Source organism: Bufo gargarizans, chromosome 3 (assembly GCF_014858855.1).
Source record: "Bufo gargarizans isolate SCDJY-AF-19 chromosome 3, ASM1485885v1, whole genome shotgun sequence".
NCBI classification, from domain to species: Eukaryota; Metazoa; Chordata; class Amphibia; order Anura; family Bufonidae; genus Bufo; species Bufo gargarizans.
The window spans coordinates 187,797,394-187,821,492 of record NC_058082.1 but is presented as its reverse complement, the minus strand read 5'-3'; the positions used below and the strand labels follow the sequence as shown (position 1 = coordinate 187,821,492).

The window sequence follows — 24,099 nt, the reverse complement described above, 5'->3', positions numbered from 1 at the left end:
GTTAATCTGGAGTCCAAGACCACTACCAAGTCCCTGACCTGGATGGCTGTCTCAGGGACAGGTCCAAAAGACTATGGCCATTGGGGTGCTGAGGGTGTAATTTTCTGGTCACTGAATGTAATGCATTCAGTTTTGGTGCCATTAAGCTTTAGATGATTGGCACTCATCCAGTGATCGTTCTCCAATAGACATCCGGCCAGATCGACTTGATCAACTGTTCCTTTGGCAAGCCTAAAGTACAGTTGTGTATCATCCGCATAAACATGAAACTGAAGATTGTGGCTCCTGATGATGTCGGCCAATGGTCTCAGATGTTGAACAAGACTGGGGATAGTGCCAAGCCTCGTGGTACTCCACAGGACAGTGGGAGATCGGCTGAGTGAAATACCCCCAGCTTCACTCGTTGTACCCTGTCCTGGAGAAATGAGACCATCCATGCCAAGGCCTTTCCATCTAATCCGGCTACCACTTTCAATCGGTTCAGTAACACTTGATGATCAATAGTGTCAAAAGCGGATGATAGGTCCAGAAGGACCAGGACCATAGTCATTCTGGTCTAATGCCATCAGTAGATCATCCTGGACATTGACCAGAGTGGTCTCAGTACCCCTTCCGGGTCGGAATCCCGACTGGAAGTCGTCAAGAATGTGATTGGCCTCCAGATCCCTGTAGTTGTGCAACAACCTCCCTCTCGCCTATCTTTGCAGCGAACGGCAGTCCCGAAATCGGTCGAAGGTTGCTCAGATCGGTCACAGGTAGCGCCGGTTTCTTAGGCAGGGATGTTACCACTGCCTGCTTCAGAATAGCCGGCACCTGACCGCTGGAAAAAGGAACTATTTATAATGTCTCGAATGTATGGTGCCATTGCAACCGCGGCAGACTTCACCATGGCAGCCGGGCATGGGTCTAGAGGCGAGGAGGAGGATCTAAGAGCTCCAATGATTTCAATCGTTCTCTCCCCAGAGATGGGCTGAAATTCTGTGAGGGAATAGGGTAAGGTTGAGAGTGAAGAAGAAAGTGTCTCGTCCGTCCTATGAACCATAGGGATATTGTCCCTAAGTTTCTGGATTTTTTCAGCAAAGTAGTTGGCCATTTGCTGGCACAGTGCTTGAGAGTGCTCTGTCGTTGCAATCTTACATCTAGGATTGGCTAGTTCTTTAGCCACTTTGAAAAGTTCTCTGGTGTTGTTAGCTGCATTGCCTATTTTATTTGAGTATTATGTTCTTTTGGTATTTTTTATATTATTTCTATACTTTCTCATACTTATTTTGTATTTAATTTTGGTGTCTTCTATGGGATTTTTTCTCCAGGCCTTTTCAAGGGCTCTGGTAGTCTTTTTATCCTCTCTTAATTCAGCAGTGAACCAAGGCAGGTTTTAATTAGGGGGACGAGGTTGCTGTATGTTTCATAGGTTCTAAGGTGTTTAGTGTGGCCTCTATACAATCATTAAAAGCTGTTAGCTTTGTTTCCGTGGATTCTATGGAGCGGAATAAATCTATATTCAGATTCTTCTTAAAGCTATTGCCAAATTCCTCCAAATTAAGTATTTTAAAATGTCTTTGTTGGGTGAGAGTCTTATCTCTCACTGGAAAATGGGGAGCTTTTTTTAAAGGGGGGATAGTTTGAGTAAAAAGTATATTTTTATGATCAGTCCACACCAGACCATGTATGGATTGGACCTGTATCTCCACCCCGGATGTCAGAATCCAGTCCAGGATGTGGCCGCCCCTGTGAGGCATGAAGCCACTGGTCTCAAGGGATGTCAATAATTGCTGGGTTTGGATGTTGGACACCTCATCAGCCCAGCAATTTGTCGCCCACAATGATATTCCTCTGACTATCTAGGAAGGCCGATGTGGCCAATTCCAGCAGTTCATCATCAAATCATGTTTTTAAATCTGGGGGGTGGTAGACAATATAGATTGAGAAGGCCTCTTCTGGACTCTTCTGGCATTTGATAGCTAGGTGTTCGAAGGTTTTGAAAATTGGGCCATTCTTAAGGGCTGTCATCACTAGATGCTCACGAAATTGTGACACCACCACCTCTAGTGGCCCTGTCTGAAGAATTTTGTACAAGGGGGGGGGGGGGGGGGGACCAATTCAGAGCAATTTGCTAATTACATGTGTACATCATCATCCTAAAAAATCTGTTATTGGAATAAAATTACTGTAAAGTCAAAATTAAAAATTAAAACTACAAAAGTATACAATAGTAATTAGTACATTATAACAGACAATGACATTAAAATGTCAATTGTGTTACCCAAGTTCTCCAATCAGATCAGGAGAGCATTTCCCAATAATGAAGGAATCTTGGTGACTGCCAAGGGCGTATCGGCAATGTCAGTTAGTCTAATAATCCGTCTGTGCCCGCACTGCACTGGTGCAGTGGGGCCAGGTTAATAAGTGTACCTAACCAGGCCACACCCACAGTGTCTGTCGGAGCTCCGCCCAGAGTGGTGTTCTTGGGATTCCTCGGAGATAGGCTCTGGCAGGAGGAAGTCTCTTATATTTGAGGTAGGTGCTGGAAGTTCAATCTGGATAAAGTGCTCGTGCTGACCCGCTGCTGCAAGGTGCAAACAGATCTGATATTTTTCATAAATATAAAAGTCCACACATCTCTGCAGCAGTGCAAGCTAAAAAGAAGAGGTATTATTTTAATTGGCATGGTCAACCCTACCAGGCAATACCCATGATTTAATAGGGTTGATCATAATGGGAGAGGCTCGTTGTATTAACTCCTTAACCGCTACAGGACCGCCGTACGCAGGATTGCGTCCTGCCGGCGGCCCTGCTCTTCTGGGTGGACGCATATACGCGTCCTCCCGCGAGAGCCGAGATTTCCTGTGAACGCGCGCACACAGGCGCGCGCGCTAACAGGAACGGAAGGTAAGCGAGTGGATCTCCAGCCTGCCAGCGGTGATCGCTCGCTGGCAGGCTGGAGATGTGATTTTTTTTAACCCCTAACAGGTATATTAGACGCTGTTTTGATAACAGCGTCTAATATACCTGCTACCTGGTCCTCTGGTGGTCCCTTTTGTTTGGATCGACCACCAGAGGACTCAGGCAGCTCAGTAAAGTAGCACCAAACACCACTACACCCCCCCCTGTCACTTATTAACCCTTTATGAACCACTGATCACCCCTGATCACCCCATACAGACTCCCTGATCACCCCCCTGTCATTGATCACCCCCCTGTAAGGTTCCATTCAGACGTCCGTATGATTTTTACGGATCCACAGATACATGGATCGTATCCGCAAAATGCATACGGACGTCTGAATGGAGCCTTACAGGGGGGTGATCAATGACAAGGGGGTGATGACGCATATAGACTTCCTGATCACCCCCCTGTCATTGATCACCCCCCTGTCATTGATCACCCCCCTGTAAGGCTCCATTCAGACGTCCGTATGATTTTTACGGATCCACGGATACATGGATCGGATCCGCAAAACGCATACGGACGTCTGAATGGAGTCTTACAGGGGGGTGATCAATGACAAGGGGGTGATCACGCATATAGACTTCCTGATCACTTCCCTGTCATTGATCACCCCCCTGTAAGGCTCCATTCAGACGTCCGTATGATTTTTACGGATACATGGATCGGATCCGCAAAACACATACGGACGTCTGAATGGAGCCTTACAGGGGGGTGATCAATGACAGGGGGGTGATCACCTCATATACACTCCCTGATAACCCCCTGTCATTGATCACCCCCCTGTAAGGCTCCATTCAGACATTTTTTTGGCTCAAGTTAGCGGAAATATTTTTTATTTTTTTTGTTTTTTCTTACAAAGTCTCATATTCCACTAACTTGTGTCAAAAAATAAAATCTCACATGAACTCACCATACCCCTCACGGAATCCAAATGCGTAACATTTTTTAGACATTTATATTCCAGACTTCTTCTCACGCTTTAGGGCCCCTAAAAAGCCAGGGCAGTATAAATACCCCACATGTGACCCCATTTCGGAAAGAAGACACCCCAAGGTATTCCGTGAGGGGCATATTGAGTCCATGAAAGATTGAAATTTTTGTCCCAAGTTAGCGGAAAGTGAGACTTTGTGAGGAAAAAAAAAAAAAATCAATTTCCGCTAACTTATGCAAAAAAAAAAATAATTCTATGAACTCGCCATGCCCCTCATTGAATACCTTGGGGTGTCTTCTTTCCAAAGTGGGGTCACATGTGGGGTATTTATACTGCCTTGGCTTTTTAGGGGCCCTAAAGCGTGAGAAGAAGTCTGGGATCCAAATGTCTAAAAATGCCCTCCTAAAAGGAATTTGGGCCGCTTTGCGCATCTAGTCTGCAAAAAAGTGTCACACATGTGGTATCGCTGTACTCAGGAGAAGTTGGGGAATGTGTTTTGGGGTGTCATTTTATATATACCCATGCTGGGTGAGATAAATATCTTGGTCAAATGCCAACTTTGTATAAAAAAATGGGAAAAGTTGTCTTTTGCCGAGATATTTCTCTCACCCAGCATGGGTATATGTAAAATGACATGCCAAAACACATTCCCCAACTTCTCCCGAGTAAGATGTGTGACACTTTTTTGCAGCCTAGGTGGGCAAAGGGGCACACATTCCAAAGTGCACCTTTCGGATTTCACCGGTCATTTTTTACAGATTTTGATTGCAAACTTCTTCTCACACATCTGGGCCCCTAGAATGCCAGGGCAGTATAAGTACCCCACAAGTGACCCCATTTTGGAAAGAAGACACCGCAAGGTATTTTGTGATGGGCATAGTGAGTTCATGGAAGTTTTTATTTTTTGTTACAAGTTAGTGGAATATGAGACTTTGTAAGAAAAAAAAAATCATCATTTTCCGCTAACTTGTGACAAAAAAATAAAAAATTCTAGGAACTCTCCATGCCCCTCACGGAATACCTTGGGGTGTCTTCTTTCCAAAATGGGGTCATTTGTGGGGTGTTTGTACTGTCTGGGCATTGTAGAACCTCAGGAAACATGACAGGTGCTCGGAAAGTCAGAGCCGCTTCAAAAAGCGGAAATTCACATTTTTGTACCATAGTTTGTAAATGCTATAACTTTTACCCAAACCATTTTTTTTTTTTACCCAAATATTTTTTTTTTAAAGACATGTAGAACAATAAATTTAGCGAAAAATTTAGATATGGATGTCGTTTTTTTTTTTTTTGCAAAATTTTACAACTGAAAGTGAAAAAATTGTTACATTTTGATTAATAACAAAAAAAGTAAAAATGTCAGCAGCAATGAAATACCACCAAATGAAAGCTCTATTAGTGAGAAGAAAAGGAGGTAAAATTCATTTGGGTGGTAAGTTGCATGACCGAGCAATAAACGGTGAAAGTAGTGTAGTGCAGAAGTGTAAAAAGTGGCCTGGTCATTAAGGGGGTTTCAGCTAGCGGGGTTGAAGTGGTTAAGGACCCTCGGATTTTTCCATTTTTGCGTTTGTTTTTCACTCCCCGCCTTCCCATAGTCCTAACTTTTTTATTTTTCCATTACACATAGCTTCACGAGGGCTTATTTTTTTGCGATACACAGTTGTACCTTATAATGGCACTATTTACGGTTGCATATCATGTAGTAGGAAGCGGGGAAAAAATTCCAAATGGGGTAGAATTGGGAAAAATGCTATTCTGTTAAAGGTTTTTATTTAATTTTTTACACTGTACACTATGTGGTAAAATTGACCTGTTATCTTCATTCTCCAGGTCAGTGCGGTTATAACGATACCACACTTCTATAATTTTTCTTGTTTTTTAATGCTGAAAAAAAAACTCGAACCTTTTAGGGGAAAAAAAAGGTTCTTAAACCCATATTTTGACCCCTATAACTTTTTTTGCATGACTATCTTTTTATATTTTTTTATTTTTTTTCAGTGATACCAATTTGATGTGTGTGGGACTTTTTAATCACTTTTTATAAGTAAATAAATATATTGGATAGTTGAAGTGACAAAAATTGGCAAATTGACTGCTTGTATTTTTTTTCCCGTTACGCCATTTTCTGTATGCCATTAATATAGTTATATTTTAATAGTATGGGCATTTTCGCCCACGGCAATGCCCATGATGTTGTTTTTTTTTTGTTTGTTTGTTTGTTTTTTATTGTTTTTAGGTATTTTTATTTTAAGAAAAAGGGGGTGATTTAAACTTTTAATTTTTTATATTTCTAACAACTTTTTTTTACTTTATTTTTTTAAGTCACATTGGGTGACATTAACTGGCAATCATTAGATTGCCTATTGTGTTCATTGATGTCTATATCGACATCATTGAACACTTCATTTGAACTATACCAATACAATGCTGCCACCTAGTGGCCTTTATTGGTATAGTCATCTAATAGGCACTGAAGCCTGCTTGAGGCTTCAGCCTATTAGCGCAAGTTAACAGGTTCCCCGATCTCGGCTGGGGAACGCAGTTACCGGAGCGGAAGTGCACGACTTCCGCTTCCGGACTGTGCTGATGCCGTGGTCACATTTGGCCACGGCATCTGAAAGGGTATAATGTATGCGATCAGCCCTCGGCTAAGGCACCCGCTGTACGTGCGAGTGGGCTCCATGTTTGGGGACCGGACTTCTGCCGTACATGTATGACATATGCCATACATGTACGGCGGAGGTCCTTTAAGGGTTAAGCTAGAATGTGCAGGTAGAGTTTTCTATGAGGACGTGTGCAGACGGCAATATTCAGGAGTTATTCATGAGGTACACATTTGTGTCAGCCAAGATTTTCTATAGAATGCCATGTTTCTGCTCTATTACAATACTCTGACCTTTTACTTTTATTTAAGCGATTTCTTAGGACGCTCTGCTGTCCTGTTTTTCCAGCTTTAGACACTTTAATAAAGATCTCTGTTTTATTGGATGCTATTGATTTGCCGTTTGTCTTTCAGTGATTTATCGGGGTTATACATTTATTTTCGGTTTCATGCTATTCGTGTTGATTTCAGTGTGTTGGTGGTCGACTGGAGATGCTCTCTAATCGTAACACTTTTTAAGAGTTATTCAGACTGTAGTGTTTTGTCTTCAAGAGTGGAATGATTGACATGTCCTCTGTTGTCTAGATCATGTTAGGTGACATTTATTTTCTATGAGAGAGTGACCACTCAACAAAAGGAAATAAAAAAAATATGAAAGAAAGAGAGAGGGGGCTACTATAGCTCGAAGGCGCTTTATAATGCCTCCATTGTAAAAGTGTCTTACCTGCTGACAGGCACAACCAGTTGCTGTCACTTTATATTCCATTAATAAGCGGCCATTGTGGTCTCGGTATGAGGGAGGTGGCTGAAACCATCTCAGATGATGCTGTTTTCAATTTCCTTCTCTAGTTCCTGCAAACAGGAGCTAATATTTTATGGCTCTGTTGTAACCATCATGATTTAGTAACGGTGCCTGCATATGGTTAGCTTTAGTAACACTAATGCCCACCATTTTCACATTGTCCCTAATTTAAGGCGGCAAAACATGCAGCTTTTTTTGCAGCTCGACACAAAAGGAGCATACATGAAAATACATTTCCCACAAGACAAACAATTATTAGTCCCCGATGTATTTCATTTTAGTAAACTAAACCCTTTAAGGCCTCATGCACACGACCGTTGTTGTGTTCCGTGTCCGTTGTTCCGTTGTTCCGTGATTTTCTGCAGACCCATTGACTTTTAATGGGTCCGTTGAAAACCCGGATAATGCACCGTTTGTCATCCGTGATCCGTGTTTCCAGTCCGTCCAAAAAAATTACCTGTCCTATTTTTTTTTTTCACGGACAACTGTTCGCGGACCCATTCAAGTCAATGGGTCCATGAAAAAACACGGAGGCACACAATATTGTCATCCGCATCCATTTTTTTCCTATCATTTGCAAGGCAAACTTGATTTAGATTTTTTTTTTTTCACTTTCCTTCATGTCTGGTGATCCTCCAAAAATCAATGAAGACACACGGAAACAAAAACGGACTACTGATCACAGAACAACTGAACCCCGTTTTGCGGACAGTGAAAAGATACTGTCGTGTGCATGGGGCCTAACCAACATTTATTAATAATGTATTTTGCAGCACTGGCATTGAGATGGGTAGTTGGCAAGATTTAAAATGTTCACGTCTCTTTCTGAAGGTCCTTTTACACAAACCGAATATCTGTCACATTATCAAGGTAGAGTGTTTGACTGTACAAGGTGTTGACAATCACCCACTGAACAAGCAAATGCTCCCTCACGGGGTGATCATCTGTCTGCTGACGTGGAAAATCATTGTCCTTGCGCAGCAGGTCGCAGTGCATAAACGGCGATCTGTCCACAGACCATCATTTTCTATGGGGACAAACGATCGCAGATTCGTTGACTTTTCCCCATACAGTCGCCTCCACAGATGCTTTGTGTCCGCTTCCTTCCAGTTCCCCTGTCAGTTTGCGTAAAAGGACCTTGACTCTGTTTCTTTTTACACCCACTATGAGCAGCTGTACCTTTGCGATTAATTTTTACCTTGATAATAGAGCCTAAGGCCAGTTTCATTGATTCATTCGTTTCATGATGCTCCAAGTTCACCTAGGAGAAGCAGTATTTAGTCTGGGGAAATACTGCTCCCTAAACAGCGTTTCCTGGACTGAATATGCTTGTTTTTATGTTTAAGTATTTGTAAAGAATTTTTGGTTATGTTATTTTTAATTGTCCATGTCAATACTTATACTTAAATAAAATGCAGAAAACCCTGCAGTTTTCGCACTGGCCATTAAGATGAACAATATTAGCCACTTCTTGGCCTGTACAGATCACTTTACTGCAGTCACCTGCTTATCTATACACTTTCACACTCGCGTTTTGGGCGGATCCGTTACAATAATACAGCCGTCATGAACGGATCCGTTTGTATTATCTGTAGCATAGCCAAGACGGATCCATCATAAACTCCATTGAAAGTCAATGGGAGACGGATCCTTTTTCGATTGTGTCAGAGAAAACGGATCCATCCGCATTGACTTATATTGTGTGCCAGGACGAATTAGTTTGGCTCAGTTTCGTCAAGCGGACAGATTCAATTCAAAATTTGTCCAAATTATATTATACGCCTGCTAGGCTGAAAACACAAGGGGCCAGATTTATCATTAGCTCAGGTCAAAATAATGGAGTAAAAAAGTCCCAAACGCTAAAACTGCGCACAAATTTGCTCTCCAGTTTTCTGAAAGTGGGCGTGTTTTCTTATGTAAATGAATCTCTAGACAGATTTACTATTGGGACTATTTAAAAAGTCGCAAAAAAGTCGCAATTTCACTCCAGTGAGGACCATGCTTATCTTATGAGACTTTTTAATAGAACATGCGACTTTTTCATGAAAACGTGCGACTTTTTCATGAAAACGTGCGACTTTTGTAAAGCTGCTTACTGACGGATAAACTGCTACCGTCAAACCACATTTATTACAGTCTTAGGCTACTTTCACACTAGCGTTCGTCGGTCCGCTCGTGAGCTCCGTTTGAAGGAGCTCACGAGCGGACCCGAACGCAGCCGTCCAGCCCTGATGCAGTCTGAATGAAGCGGATCCGCTCAGACTGCATCAGTCTGGCGGCGTTCAGCCTCCGCTCCGCTCGCCTCCGCACGGACAGGCGGACAGCTGAACGCTGCTTGCAGCGTTCGGGTGTCCGCCTGGCCGTGCGGATCCGTGCGGATCCGTCCAGACTTACAATGTAAGTCAATGGGGACGGATCCGTTTGAAGATGCCACAATATGGCTCAATCTTCAGGCGGATCCGTCCCCCATTGACTTTACATTGAAAGTCTGGACGGATCCGTCCGAGGCTATTTTCACACTTAGCTTTTATATGCTAATATAATGCAGACGGATCCGTTCTAAACGGAGCCTCCGTCTGCATTATTATGATCGGATCCGTTCAGAACAGATCCGATCGAACGCTAGTGTGAAAGTAGCCTTAAAGGGCTGATCATAAATCTGACTTGGCTAAAACTGACTTTAGCCATATGTGAAAGTGGAGTGAGCTGTCAGAGTCATGATAAATCTGGCCCAAGGTATTTCTGACAGCAATGTATGTCAGCAAACTGAAGAAAGTATCTTTTATACATGCTGTGTAATAGAATATTGCCTTTCTGGTCACCGGTCCTTTTTGTTCTTAAATACTCATTTTGATTTCTCTAGGCTCCTCTAGCCCTCAAGTGTGGCGTTTGGGTGTACTAGATACCATGACTTTTACTCTATCTCTTTCATTTGCGCTTGAAAAAATGGAAATTTATTAATACCCTCTTCCCCTCAGTGGCTCAGATTGGTCAACTTATATGTTCCTTATTACAAAATCCTATATATGAAGTAAACTTCCTTGGAAGTTCAAGTGTGGCCTGAATAACTAAATAAGGCCATAGTCACACATCCATGCCATGTCTGTGTTGTGGACGCAAAAAACATTTTACATACGAGTTTCGCATCTCCAAGTTCAGGATGTCTCTCATTGTTTTTAGATTTTTTTTTTTTACTATGGTTGATATTTATTTTTTTGCATCTGCAAAAACCAGCAAGTTTTTTTTTTTTTTTACAACTTGATCTGTTTTCTGGGCTTCTCTGTGTAGTCTATTGTTTTAACTGTCCCACTAAATAGACTGGGCATATTCTGTCCACAAAACATACCAAGGGAGTGCATGATTTCACAGTTTTTCCTGAGGACAGTCCGTGGAAAAAACAGACATCTGAATACACATACAATTCAATGGAACTGACCCTGGAGAACATGGACAACACAGACTTGAATTACTCACATGTGAATAAGCTCTGCTTATATAACCCCTGCTACTGCACATGTCAATGTGGCCTAGAGGTGTGATCCCCTCTTAGGCTACTTTTACATAGGCGTTTGGTGCGGATCCATCTTGTATCTGCACAGACGGACCCGCACCGATAATGCAAACACTTTTGTATCCGTTATGAACGGATCCGTTCGCATCATCATGAACAAAGTCAAAACGGATCCGTCCTTGACACCATTGAAAGTCAATGGGGGACGGATCCGTTTTCAGTTGCACCATATTGTGTCAGTGAAAAATGGATCCATCCCCATCGACTTACATTGTAAGTCAGGACGGATCTGTTTGGCTCCGCATAGTCAGGCGGACACCACAACGCTGCAAGCAGCATTTTGGTGTCCGCCTCCAGAGCGGAAGTGAGTAATTGTGTGTGGTAGTGTGTGCATATCTTTTTATATGAGAATATCTATGTAATCTTGTTACAGAATTCATCAAGGACCATAGATTTTGCTGTGCGATCCTTTGTTCAATTTTGGAGATGAACTGTCCGTTGTGGTTGTTGTCTTAATGGTGTTGTTCTGTCTTAGGTTTTATTTTAGCAATTTAAGAATAACCCTTTTTCCAATGTGTATCCAAGAATTGCAACGTTTTGTTGTGTGAATTGCTCGAGTGACATGTTCTAATACTTGGATGCTTTGTAGACTAGATGGAGTGGCATCTGAGCAAACTCTGGATAACTTCACTCTAATGGCTTTTGTTGAACATGGAAGGAGCAAGAAGCGGTGCAATGTAACCTAGATCTTTTGTAAGTCCATGCCAGAAGTGAGCCTATATAAATGACCTCTTCTCTTCCAGCTCGAAGTCCAGTGTTCTCCCACCTATCAACTTCCCTCCAGGGACTTTGGACAATACGGGCATTTAAAGCAGAAGAGCGTTTCCAGCAGTCATTTGATGAAAAACAAGATCTCCATTCTGGTTTGTGTAGCTGTTATTCTTAGAGTCTTGGGGAAATATACTATATATAAGGCTATCCTGTCAACATCATTGAAGGCTATGCAGCTAAAGGCATCTGCAGTGTATTTTGGTATCCACACAGCTGGAAAAAGCATTAAAACTAAAGATGTCCATTATTTTTATTGGATATTCTGCTCCTACAATCCACATTGTGGGCTCAGTCATGTTGACATATCACTGTTGGACTGGAGTCCATAGTCAAATCCTATTGCTAGTCTGATGATGATGCTATAACGAGGGGGTGCACTGTAGAGCAAAGCTTGATGGGCCACAGTGAATGCTCTCCACTTGTAATGTTTCCGCCCTGTGTAATCCAGAAGCACTGCAGAAGTAGCATACAGCATCCCGCACCCCTCTCGCAGTGCTGCATTTTTTGTCACCACATTGACCGTCTATGAGGCAGGTTGATGATTTCTTTTTTCTTTAGTTAGTTTTAAATCCCGTCACTGACTATGCTACGTGCTATTTTGATAATCCAATCGCCAACATCTGCTTCCAGTAGTTGGGATAAATTACTGGTCTTGGACTAGTATCGTCATGATTTATGTTTATATATTATACATTTTACATTTATGATTTGGGACTCCATTTACCATATTACAGGGAATCTGACACTACCATCTTGCACTATTATCTGCAGTAATACTTGAGGATTACTACATATAAGGAGTCCAGATTGCTATTCTTTTTTTCCCTACTGCCCCAAATTCCCCATTGTCAGGGTTTAAAGTTGTAATGCAATACTTTGTCAGGACTGCCGCATGAGTCCTCTCCACTACGTTGACATGGCACAGTTGCCCAGAATGTGTATTTCAGCTTTCCGTTCTGACGCCAGAGGAAGGTGGGCAGTAGTGAAATAATACTAGTGATCTGGACTCCTTATGTGAAGTACTTCTTGTGTATTACTAAAGATAATGGTCCAAGATCATGGTGATAGATTCTGTTTCCACATGTTAGTGTTTTACATTTCATCATGCTCCTCTTTTCCAATAGAATCCTGGTTTTTGTTCCTGACCACCTCCCGTTGGCTTGCAGTGCGCCTGGATGCCATATGTGCTCTGTTTGTAATAGCCATTGCTTTTGGGTCCTTAATCCTCTCAAAAAGTAAGTGTGTATGCAGTATGAGACATTAATATAAGTTAGTTGTCACTTTGAGTCAAAATTGACTGGAATCACATCATTCTGTAAGAGCCTTCTATTCTAACATGACCCTAAGCTGTTTGTCACGCTGCTGTGGATGGATGGTTGACTCCACATTTAGTTTACATAGCTACTATCTAGAGAGCTTGTTGGTATGAAAGTAGATCATTATAAAGTCAAAATTCAGTTCAGCCACATCCTTCACCTGCATAGTTTATCTTCATTCCTGAAAAACTGAATTAAGTGATGCTCGCTGAGTGTGTTTTTTCATTCCTAATGTAATCGGAATCCCTCACTGTGGGGATTATTCTGTATTCAGTTTAGATGATGTTAATGATGTATATTCCTGTAAGCCATGGCTCAATTTCCTCTGTCATTTATATTTTATCCAGTGGTTCTGCCTGTGTCAGTGAGGCAAGCTTGATGCTAATGGTGGCTGAACTGCAGCGACATATTATTTATAGGTTTAAATTGGCCCTAGGAAATACAATAATTGTTTCTGATGTCCAGGCCCCCATTAGTCGTGGCTGACTGTACAGTAGTCTGATGGACATTGTATCCGTCGCATTGGCAAAATGCTTAAATCTTTCATGACACGTTCCCACTTTTCGGAATCTTTACGCAACATACTTTGCAGTTCGTAGACCACAGAATTGATTTGCCAGACTAAAACTCGCATTGCGTATGACACCCATATCCCTTCACTAGTGCTGTATGACCTGTGACTAAAGAGCATAAAGCTGTAAGTGTATTAGGCTACTTTCACACTGGCGTTTCTGGGTCCGCTTGTGAGATCAGTTTCGGGGATCTCACAAGCGGCCCAAAACGGATCAGTTCAGCCCCAAGTGCATTCTGAATGGATAAGGATCCGTTCAGAATGCATCAATTTGGCTGCGTTTGGTCTCCGTTCTGCTTTTGAGGATGCAGAGCCAATTGTAAGTCAATTGGGACGGATCAGTTTTCACTGACACAATATGGTGCGATTGAAAACGAATCCTCCTCCCATTGACTTTCAATGTAAGTCAAGACTGATCTTTTTTTTTTTTTTTGTGAATAATGCAAACTGATCCTGTTCGGAACAAATACAAGCGTTTGCATTATCGGTGCGGATCCGTCTGTGCAAATGCAAGACGGATCTGCACCGAACGCAGGTGTGAAAGTAGCCTTACATAGAGTAATACACTTACAGCCAATGCATTACAATACAGAAGTATTGTAATTTTCAAGTGTAAAAAAATTAAAAAGTATCCTTTTCCCAAAAAGTAAAAAAAAACTGTAGAAATAGGGGGAAAAAATGACATATTATGTATACCACATGACCTAACCTCTCAGGTGAACACCATTAAAAAAAAAAAAGGGTAAAAAAAAGCCATTTTTTTTTGTCACCTTACATCGCAAAAAGTGTAATAGCAAGCGATCGAAAAGTCATATGCACCCCAAAATGGTGGCATTCAAACAGTCATCTCATCCTGTAAAAAATGAGACCCTACCTAAGACAGTCGCCAAAAAAAAATAATAATAATTAAATATGGCTCTCAGACTATGGAGACACTAAAACATGATTTATTTAAAAAATGCTATATTATGTAAAACTGAAACAAACAAAAAAGAAGTCCTATTTGGTATTGTCGCGTCCATAACAACCTGCTCTATACAAATTGCTCATGATTTAACCTGTCAGATGAAAATTGTAAATAACAAAAAATACAAACTGTGCCAAAACAGCAATTTTTTTGTTACATTGGCTCACAAAAAGTGTAATATAGAGCAACCAAAAAATCATATGTACCCTAAAATAGTACCAAAAAAACTGCCACCTTATCCTGTAGTTTCAAAAATGGGGTCTTTTTTTGAAGTTTCGACTCTAGGGATTCATCGGGGGCGTCTTCAAATGTGACATGGCAGCTTAAAATGATACCAATGATATCTGCCTCTTCCAAAAACCATATGGCGTTCCTTTCCTCCTGCACCCTGCCCGTGTTTATGACCACATATGGGGTGTTTCTGTAAACTACAGCATCGGGGCAATAAATATTGAGTTTTGTTTGGCTGTTAACCCTTGCTTTGTTAGCAGAAAAAATGAATTAAAATGGAAAATCTGCAAAAAAAGTGAAATTCTGAACTCATCTACATTTCTTTTTTATTCTTGTGGAACACACCTAAAGGGTTTACAAAGTTTGTAAAATCAGTTTTGAATACCTTGAGGGATGTAGTTTCTAAAATTGAGTCATTTATGGGTGGTTTCTATTATGTAAACCTCACAAAGTTACTTCAGACCTGAACTGGTCCTTAAAAAGTGGGATTTGCTTCTAAACTTCTAAGCCTTCTAACATCCCAAAAAAAGAAAATTTAATGTTACAAAATTATCCAAACATGAAGTAGACATCTGTGAAATGTAAAGTAATAAATATTTTAGGAGGTATCACTATCTGTTTTTTTTACGAATTTTCAAAATTTCAATTTCTCTGCTTTTAAATGTTTCAATTTTTTTTTTGTAAATTTGGCATTTTTTTCTAAATAAAGATGCTATATTTTGACTCACATTTACTACTGTCATAAAGGACAATGTGACACGAATACATTCTCAGAATGGCCTGGATAAGTAAAAGCATTTTAAAGTTATCACTACATAAAGTGACATGTCATATTTGTAAAAAATGGCCTGGTCCTTAAGGTGAAAAATGGCAGGGTCCTTAAGGGGTTAAAATGCAATGCACTGTAGGGTTAGTGCATTGTAGTTTACAACCAATCAAAATATTGGCCGTTATTGTCCCCTTGTGGGACTGTTAAGTGGTAAAAAAAAACCAAAAACTACTACATTAAAAATTTTTAATAAAAAATAAGCTTTTTTCCAATTGAAAATATGCTTAATTTACCCCAAAATGATACGAATGAAATCTACACAAAAATCAAGACCTCACACATCTCCATAGAAAGAAAATTATAAAAGTTATGGGTCTTGAGGTCTTGGGATGCGGAGATGCAAAAAGATATTCTTCCTGGGAAGAAAATAAGGTTTCATTGCACAAAAGTATAAAAATGTAAAAAATAAAATTAAAATAAAATAATTTTTTTCCCCATCTGCCTCCCAGAAAGAGTTAATAAAAGTTAATCAGAAAGTTATGTTTACCCCAAAATGACATTTATTAAAAACTGCAAGTTGCGAGAAAAAAAACAAAAAACATACAGCTACATAGACTGAAAAATAAAGTTATCCAGGAGAAATACCATGGTGACTTGAAAAGTAACAACCTTTTCCTGAGCTTCAGATATGCTTCAAATATGTTAGAAATTATTTTAATTAGCAGATCCTTGAAGCCAACTTTCAGAAGAAAAACTGAAAGCTATTATCTAATCCTATTTAGGTTGTATTTTTATTAAGGCCTCCTGCACACAAATATGTGCGCCCCGTGCTCGTACTGCGAGACGCAATGCACAAACGGCAACCTTGGGGCTGCCGCAGCGGATCGCGGACCCGTTCACTTTAATGGGTCCGCGATCCATCCGTTTCGCAAAAAGATAGGACATGTTTTATCTTTTTGCATAACAGAAGTATGGGACGGAAGCACTCCGTAGTGTTTCGTAAGGGTTCCGTTCCACACCATTCCGAATCTCCGTTTAAGTGAATGGTTCCACTTCCGTGATGCGGAATGCCCACAGTACAGCGTCTGTGTATTGCGTATCTTAAATGGGGTCTGCAATATGGCAACGGGCAGCACATGTTCGTGTGCATGAGGCCTAATTGTTAGGAAAAGCTTAGATTGTGTCCCATGTGGGCAATAGCTTTCATTCATTATAGTAGGGCCCATCATGATTTACAAACTATTAAGGTTTTGTTGATTTTGATGGAAGGACTAGTGTTGCTTGCTGCCACAATCTTGCTGTTAAAAGTAATGGAAACCTTTCTGGAACCTCTATGGAAGGGATGAACACAGGTGTGTACATAATTTTAACCAGAATCATAATTTATGATGACAGGCTAAGGGCTCGTTCAAGCGACTGTATGGTCACCATGCCAGTGTTGCGGACCACAAATAGTGGTCCATAATGCACGATGATCAACTGCATAAACTCGGCGCTCTATTGAGTCACTAGCCCGAAAGCCCACGGCTTTTAACTGTGCCTCCACTCTGCAAAAGATAGGACATGTCTTATCAAAGGAACTGAAAAATGAAAAAATAAAAATAAAAAAAATTATTTCTTTTAATTCCCATTTTTGTGTTCTTCTAATGGATTAGAGGAACGGAAAGCTCCATGCATGTGTGAACACAACCTAAGCATATTTTTATGCATTAAGTCCCGGTCTGTTTGCTAGGAGTTTTGAACAATTGGCAGCGTTCTTGTTTCTAGCCAGTGGCTGAAAATCTATACTAGACAAATCTTGCTGTTAGCTTTCAGTCTCTGGATGCTCAATAAACAAGAATGGTCCCATTCACTCATGGCCATCGAGTGAAGAACTGAAACACAATTAAATAAAACATTTCTAAATATATTAAAGTTGGTTAGCTTTTCATTGTACGAGTAAGCTTTTCTTAAAAGGAAACAAAAAATCATGAAATTATATTTAGTTTAGTTGCTCACCCCTTTGTTGCTATGGATAAAGGAGCGCTAACTCTTGAATCACCCGTCAATCTAAAACATCTTGTACTCTAAACATAGACATGCACACTTCACTTAGAACATGTCGGTCAACCTTGTCTATATTAACATTTATTTATCATTAAAATATATAAAAAATATATATAAAATAATGGTAAAATTACAACATGCATGTACATAAATGGTTAAAAATATAAAATAAGTGGACAATATCCCCTTTTTTCTTACTGCATATGAGGTGAAATTATTAATAGGATCCTCCTCACCTCCTATGGAGCAACAAATTGATCAGGGGAATTGTTCCATGTATACCCCCTATCTAGTACATATATTTACAATATACCTATTTCATCCTAATTGCATTCCTTGCAAATCCAATATTATGCTGATATAGTATAGTTCATCCAAATTGCATTCCTCTTATGTCCAATATTATACTGATAAATTTATACTTGCTCCTTATTCAGAAAATATTGCCTCTATGATTCAAGCATCTATAGAATAAATCAGTTGTTGTAATACTGTAATATAGTCTGTCCTTTTTTCCAAAATAAGAGACTTGATGTCAATATGTAAACAAGTAAATCCAACCCAGTGGATACTTTGTATTAGAAGTGTATGGTTTCCCTACACTTCCAGTATGATGGTTCTTAGTTCTCCTTTGTAATTATAGCAATTGACAGTATGTACTTGATGGCAATCGAGAGTATGTTCTTACTGTTGGAGATCATGCGCTGCTATCCACCATGGCGTCCCACGTGGTAGCTGCAATGCTGTGTCTTGGCTCCCCGGGCTCTGAATGTATGGAATATCCCTCACGCTGTTTGTGAGATGTGCCACACACCTTCCGCTCTTACTTTAGGATTTGTGTTTTCCAGGATGTCCCTCCATGACTGCACCACTGGAGGATGTCCTATTGATCTCTGTAGGGACAGGAAGTGAGAGAGATTGAAAGGCCCCTTCCCGCCCCCACTCTCCAGTGTTCTTCCTGTCCATACAGGGATATGGAAGCAGAGAAGGGATCCCTGCTTATTTATGAAGAGGAGAAGTACTCCTCTTAGCAGAAAGAGGCTGAGTCTGCGTCGGGGGATTTATGCCTCTCCTGTGTCTCCGGTAGCCTAGGCTAGCACCCCTCTGGGAAGGGGTCCCCTAGCTCTTACCTGATACCCGTAGGGAGCTTGGGGAAGGATCCGCACCAAAGCTCCCGCGTCATCTCTGGAAGGAAGCCGCGGTATCGGGCAAGCCGATGCCGCTTCACATGAGGCGTGGGTCTGTGCGCGCGATTGCTGAGCGGGTCACATGGCCGAAAGAAGATGGCGGCGCCCGTTATTACAGGGGGTGGACCCAATGGGGTAAGTATATTTATATGACACCAGCTGAGATTTCAGTCTGTGCATTATGGAGGTCCAGGCATCTGGAAAGCAGGAGGCTAGCACAGATTCCCCTGCCCAGGGTTATGCAAGTTAGCAAGTTACTTCCCTGTCCTTTTTGTCTGGCATAATGTATGGACTATAGGAATCTCTCTCTCTTTCTCTCCATCTCTCGATAAAGAAATAGGACACAAGTCCCAAGTATAAACAAAAAAAATAGAAAGTGTGCGACCTGTTCTAAAAGACTTCTAGAGTCTTACAAGAAACAATTATGCCCTGACTGCCTTACAAAAATTCTTAAAGAGGGGCCGCCTTATTTTTTGTCGGACTTGATAGTTATGATAAGAGAGGAAGTTCAGACGTCTATGTCTAACCTGGTACCATCCCCAGTCCCCTCTCCGCCACGGTCTAAAAGACCCAGGGATCAAATGGATTCCGACTCGGTAGACTATGGCTTATATTATTCAGAGGGAGAAGTGGAGGAAGATAATACACGTTTCTCGTCCTCCTTTTCTAAAGAATCAAGGCGATACCTCTTTTCCTGCGAGGATCCAGTAAACTCCAATTTAAAAGAATTAATAAAGGATGAGCGGTAGGATGCAGAAAAGAAACTGTATTTGCCACGTGAATAAAAATGCAGACTTTTATTCAATCCGGAGGAGACAAAATTATGGGAAGACATTCCAAAAGTTGATATTCAAGTAGCAAAGGTGGCAAAGAATACTATGATTCCATTTGAAGACTCATCACAAATGAAGTATCCAATGGATCATAAGATAGATGGATTATTGAAGAAAGCGTGGGAATCTTCGGCTGTATCTATCAACACAAATATTGCTGCAACGTAAGTAGCCAGAGCAATGAATCTTTGGCTTGATCAGCTTGAAAACCATCTCAAATTAAAAGCCTCTAGAGAGGAGATATTGGCGTCTCTACCACTATTGAAGATTGCTACAGCTTTCATGGCAGATGCTTCAGCAGAGTCTATCCGTTTTTGAGCTCGCAATGAGACTATTAACAAATACGGCAAGAGGGCTCTTTAGCTTAGGTCATGGTCAAGAGACATAGTTTCCAAGAATGAATTATGTGTGATCCCCTTCTCCGTTTTTTATCTGTTTGGACCAGTCCTGGATTCTATTCTAGAAAGAGCCGCGGATAAGAAGAAAGGCTTACCGGAGGAGAAAGCAAGAAAGATGCAGCCATTTCGGAAATCCTCCAGACCAGTGATGGTGAACCTGTTAGAGACTGAGTGCCCAAACGGCAACCCAAAACCCACTTATGTATTGCAAAGTGCCAACACAGCAATTAAACCTGAATACCAATATAGTATATCTTCTGTGTACTTTATCTATTTAGCTATAATAGCCTGCCTACATTCAGTGTGCTGCCTGTGCCGTTCATAGTGCGCCCTACACCAATGGCAGGAAAATACTTTTTCCAGGGTGCGGGTGCCCACAGAGAGGGCTCTGAGTGCCGCCTCTGGCACCCGTGTCATAGGTTCGCCACCACTGCTCTAGACAGTTTCAAAATACAACACCTAGAGGTAAAGGCAAGACTGGGAGATTGAGCTATCCTAAAGGAGGAAGAGGATTTCTCCTCAATCCAAATTCCAAAAGTACTACAGGGAAACTATTACGTCAGACGGGTGGGGGGAGATTTAGTTACTTCTGACAGAGGTGGCTGCGAATCACTCACAATCCAGTGGGTTCTAGATTCTATCCGCGAGGGGTTCAGACTAGAATTCCGCTGTCGTCCTCCTCACAATTTTTAAATTGCGGAATTTCAGACCACGTCTCTACAGGAGCCGCTTCTAGCAGACATACAGAAACTTGCCAGTCTAGAAGCAATAGTCTCAGTGCCTTTTTATATACAGGAATTGAAGGGACATTTTTCAAAGCTGTTCATAAAAAAGCCAGATGGGTCATTCAGGATGATAATACATTTAAAGTTCCTGAACAAATGGATTATATACCACAGATTCAAGATGGAGTCAATAAGATCTACAACTCTACTTATAAATCCGGGAGCATTCTTGTGCACCATAGACATAAAGGATGCCTAGTATCACATCCCTATTCATCAACAGCACCAACAGTACCTGAGATTTGCAATCGGAATCAAAGGAAGAATCTACCACTACCATTTCCGTTTGGAATATCATAATTCAAGAAATTGATGGCAGAGATAATGGCCTATTTGAGACAAAGTCACATAATGATAGTACCATACCTGGACGATTTTCTACTCATAGCAAAATCAGAACAGCTTCTGAAGGATCATCTTCAACAAACCTTTACCGTCTTAAAAGAATTGGAATGGATAGTAAATTACGAGAAATCGGACCTGAACCCAGATACCAAGAAGATATTTCTGGGAACTCTTCTAGACTCAGAGGAGCAGCGTTCTTATCTCCCTCGCTTAAAACAAGAAAAGATAAGAGAGATGCTCGACTCCTGAAGAATGGGAATTTGTACCTTAAGGGAATACATGCAAATACTGGGGCTAATGACATCTTGCATCCTAATGGTCCCTTGGGCACAATTTCATTCAAGGACTTTGCAGGACAGAGATCACCGCTCCCTCAATTTCAAAATGATCTTTCCAGAGAAAGTAAGAAGCTCCCTATCCTGAGGGGGGTTCCCTGGAATCTGTCTCCAGCGGCAGTAATCACCACGGACTCAAGTCAGAAAGGTTGGGGCTCCCATTGGAAAGACTGCTTCTTTCAGGGAAGTTGGTCCATCCAGGACAGTCAAAGATTGTCAAATTTCAGAGAACTGAAAGCAGGTCTGGAAACTTTGAAGGCAGCAGGGCATTTATTTCAGGACCAACATCTTAAGATGCTTGCGGACAACATGACCACAGTCTGCTATCTCAAAGGTCGGGCTCTAGCAGACCAGATATTTACCTAGGCAGAAAAGAATGTTTTATCCATTTCAGCTATTCTCCCAAAGGAGTATACAACACAACAGCACAAATTCAACCCAGGAGAGTGGATGCTCATCAAGGAGGTATTCCAACTGATTTGTCTCAAGTGGGCAGTCCACATATAGACCTCATTGTATAAAGGGAGAATTCTCAAGTGGATCACTTCTACTCTCTAAATCAGAGACAATTCGGTGGGAGTGGATGCACTCTTAGGATTGGAAGATGGATCTGGGATATGCGTTCCCACCTTTTACCACTGATCCCTGCGGTATTGAGTAAATTAAGAACGAGTTCAACAACTCTAATTTTGATAGCTCCAGCTTGGCCCAAGAGGTGTCTGTTCCCAATTCTGAAGGACATGTCTATTGCGGATCCAATATCTGTTCCAAAGAGACGGGATCTCCTTCTACAAGGTCCTTTAAAACACCCGGACCTCGAGAAGCTGAATCTGACAGCCTGGATCCTGAGAGGCAGGCATTAAAGAGACAGGGCCTCTCAGACACGGTAATATCGACTTTACAGAATAGTTGTAAACCGGTAACTTCGGCCATATACAACAAGATATGGAAGAAGTTTAAATTGCGGTTGTCTCTTAATCATTCAGATAATGCGTTCCCCTTAATAGTTAACATTCTGGATTTTCTTCAGATGAGATTTGATATGGGGCTAAGACCTAGTACCCTAAAAGTCCAGATTTTGGCATTAGCCTGTTTTCTGGACACTCCATTGGCGGAACATAGATGGATAAAAAGATTTGAAAAGGAAGTGTCTAGGATGAGACCTACTATCAGACAGACTATCCCAGCGTGGGATTTAAATGTAGTCCTAAATTTATATATCTGATAAGCTTTTTGTACCTCAAAGCCTCATTCCTGGTAGCTATAACAACGGCCCGTAGAATAGGAGAGATTCAGGCCTTGTCGATTACTGAACCATACTTGAAGATCTTAGACGACCGTATAATACTGAGGCGGGATCTGTCTTTCTTACCAAAGGTGGTCTCTCCTTTTTATAGAAAACAGGAAATAATTCTTCCTACCTTTTTGTGCCTCCCCAAAAAGGTGCAGGAGGAGCATTTCCATTGCCTAGACGTCAGAAGAATAATACTGGCATATCTTCAGAGAACAGAATCCTGGAGAAAATCAACTAATCATTTTGTTCAGTTTGGTGGAACAGAGGCAGCAAGGCCTCAAAACAGACCTTGGCTAGATGGATAAAGGAGACAATCATGGAATCCTACAGACTGCAGTGTATATCCTGCCCTTTGACTGTGAGAGCCCATTCGACCAGTCTGACATGACAGCAGCCCCCCCCTTTGGTTTTGTTGGTTGTTCTGATTTTTTATTTTTTGAATCAATGTGATGTAAACATTATGAGTTCCAAAAAATAAGTTGGATCCTATCCGGTGTAATAATTTGGAAAACACTGGAGAGTGGGGCCTGGGAGGGGCCTTTTAGTCTCTTTTGCTTCCTGTCCCTACAGAGATCAATAGGACATCCTCCAGTGGTGCTGTCATGTCGGACTCCTGGAAAACCATTTACCGGTAAGACTAAATCTTAGTTTCGACAATAGGTCAGTTGGTTTTTGGTGGGTATAAGATTTTGCAAATTATTGGCAATATTGCCAGATGCGTTTTGGAGCTGTACTAACTTCTTCCTCATTGGCCATGATTATTTTAGGGTCCTTCAAACCTTTTATACCCACTTTCCTGTCCCATCCAAAACCCCAACTGGATAATAATGTTTATTTTTATATTATTCCATGTTTTTAGAACAGATTATATTATAGCACCCTCCAAGGGATCATAGCATGGTTTTTCTTCCGTTTTTGACGATAAATTGTCTCCTCTCCAAGTGATTACACTGAATGCTGCAGCCATCCTTCAATCCATTGTGGGGGGTTAGCTCTTCTCCGGGGGTCATTCTCACAGATACGCCTTTAGGACACCAAGTTTCAGGTCCAAACAGTGTATTTATTGTTCAACACCAGCAACAATAAAATGACAAAATAATAAACACTCGCCCGTCCAGGCTCTAACTAAACATAAAGTTTCCTGACTCACCTAGGTCCCAGTTCACACCCTGTGAACTCGTGCGGCTTTGTCAGCCAATGTCCCACAGCCTCCTGGCTGTACAGAGCACAGTACGCCCACTGTCCCCAGTTCAGTATTTCTTGTGGGGGATTGGGACTCAGTAGTCTGCCTGACTATGGCCCTGCGACCCTCCCAGGCGTCGCTGCGTCCCCCAACTCCAGGCTATCTCACAGCCTTGTGGTCCCTCAGCCTTGCCCAGCTGAGACCACACAGACAGAG

At 41.4% G+C, this 24,099-nt stretch overlaps 1 protein-coding gene across 1 annotated transcript in view; it reads left to right on the top strand.

The window, feature by feature from the left end:
* ABCC4 (ATP binding cassette subfamily C member 4) overlaps positions 1–24,099 on the top strand; it is a 318,763-nt gene that overhangs the window by 225,388 nt on the left and 69,276 nt on the right. The window contains exons 22-23 of the mRNA XM_044284601.1: positions 11,596–11,715; positions 12,748–12,858. Coding sequence (XP_044140536.1) covers positions 11,596–11,715; positions 12,748–12,858 — 231 coding nt within the window. The remainder of the gene's footprint in view (positions 1–11,595; positions 11,716–12,747; positions 12,859–24,099) is intronic.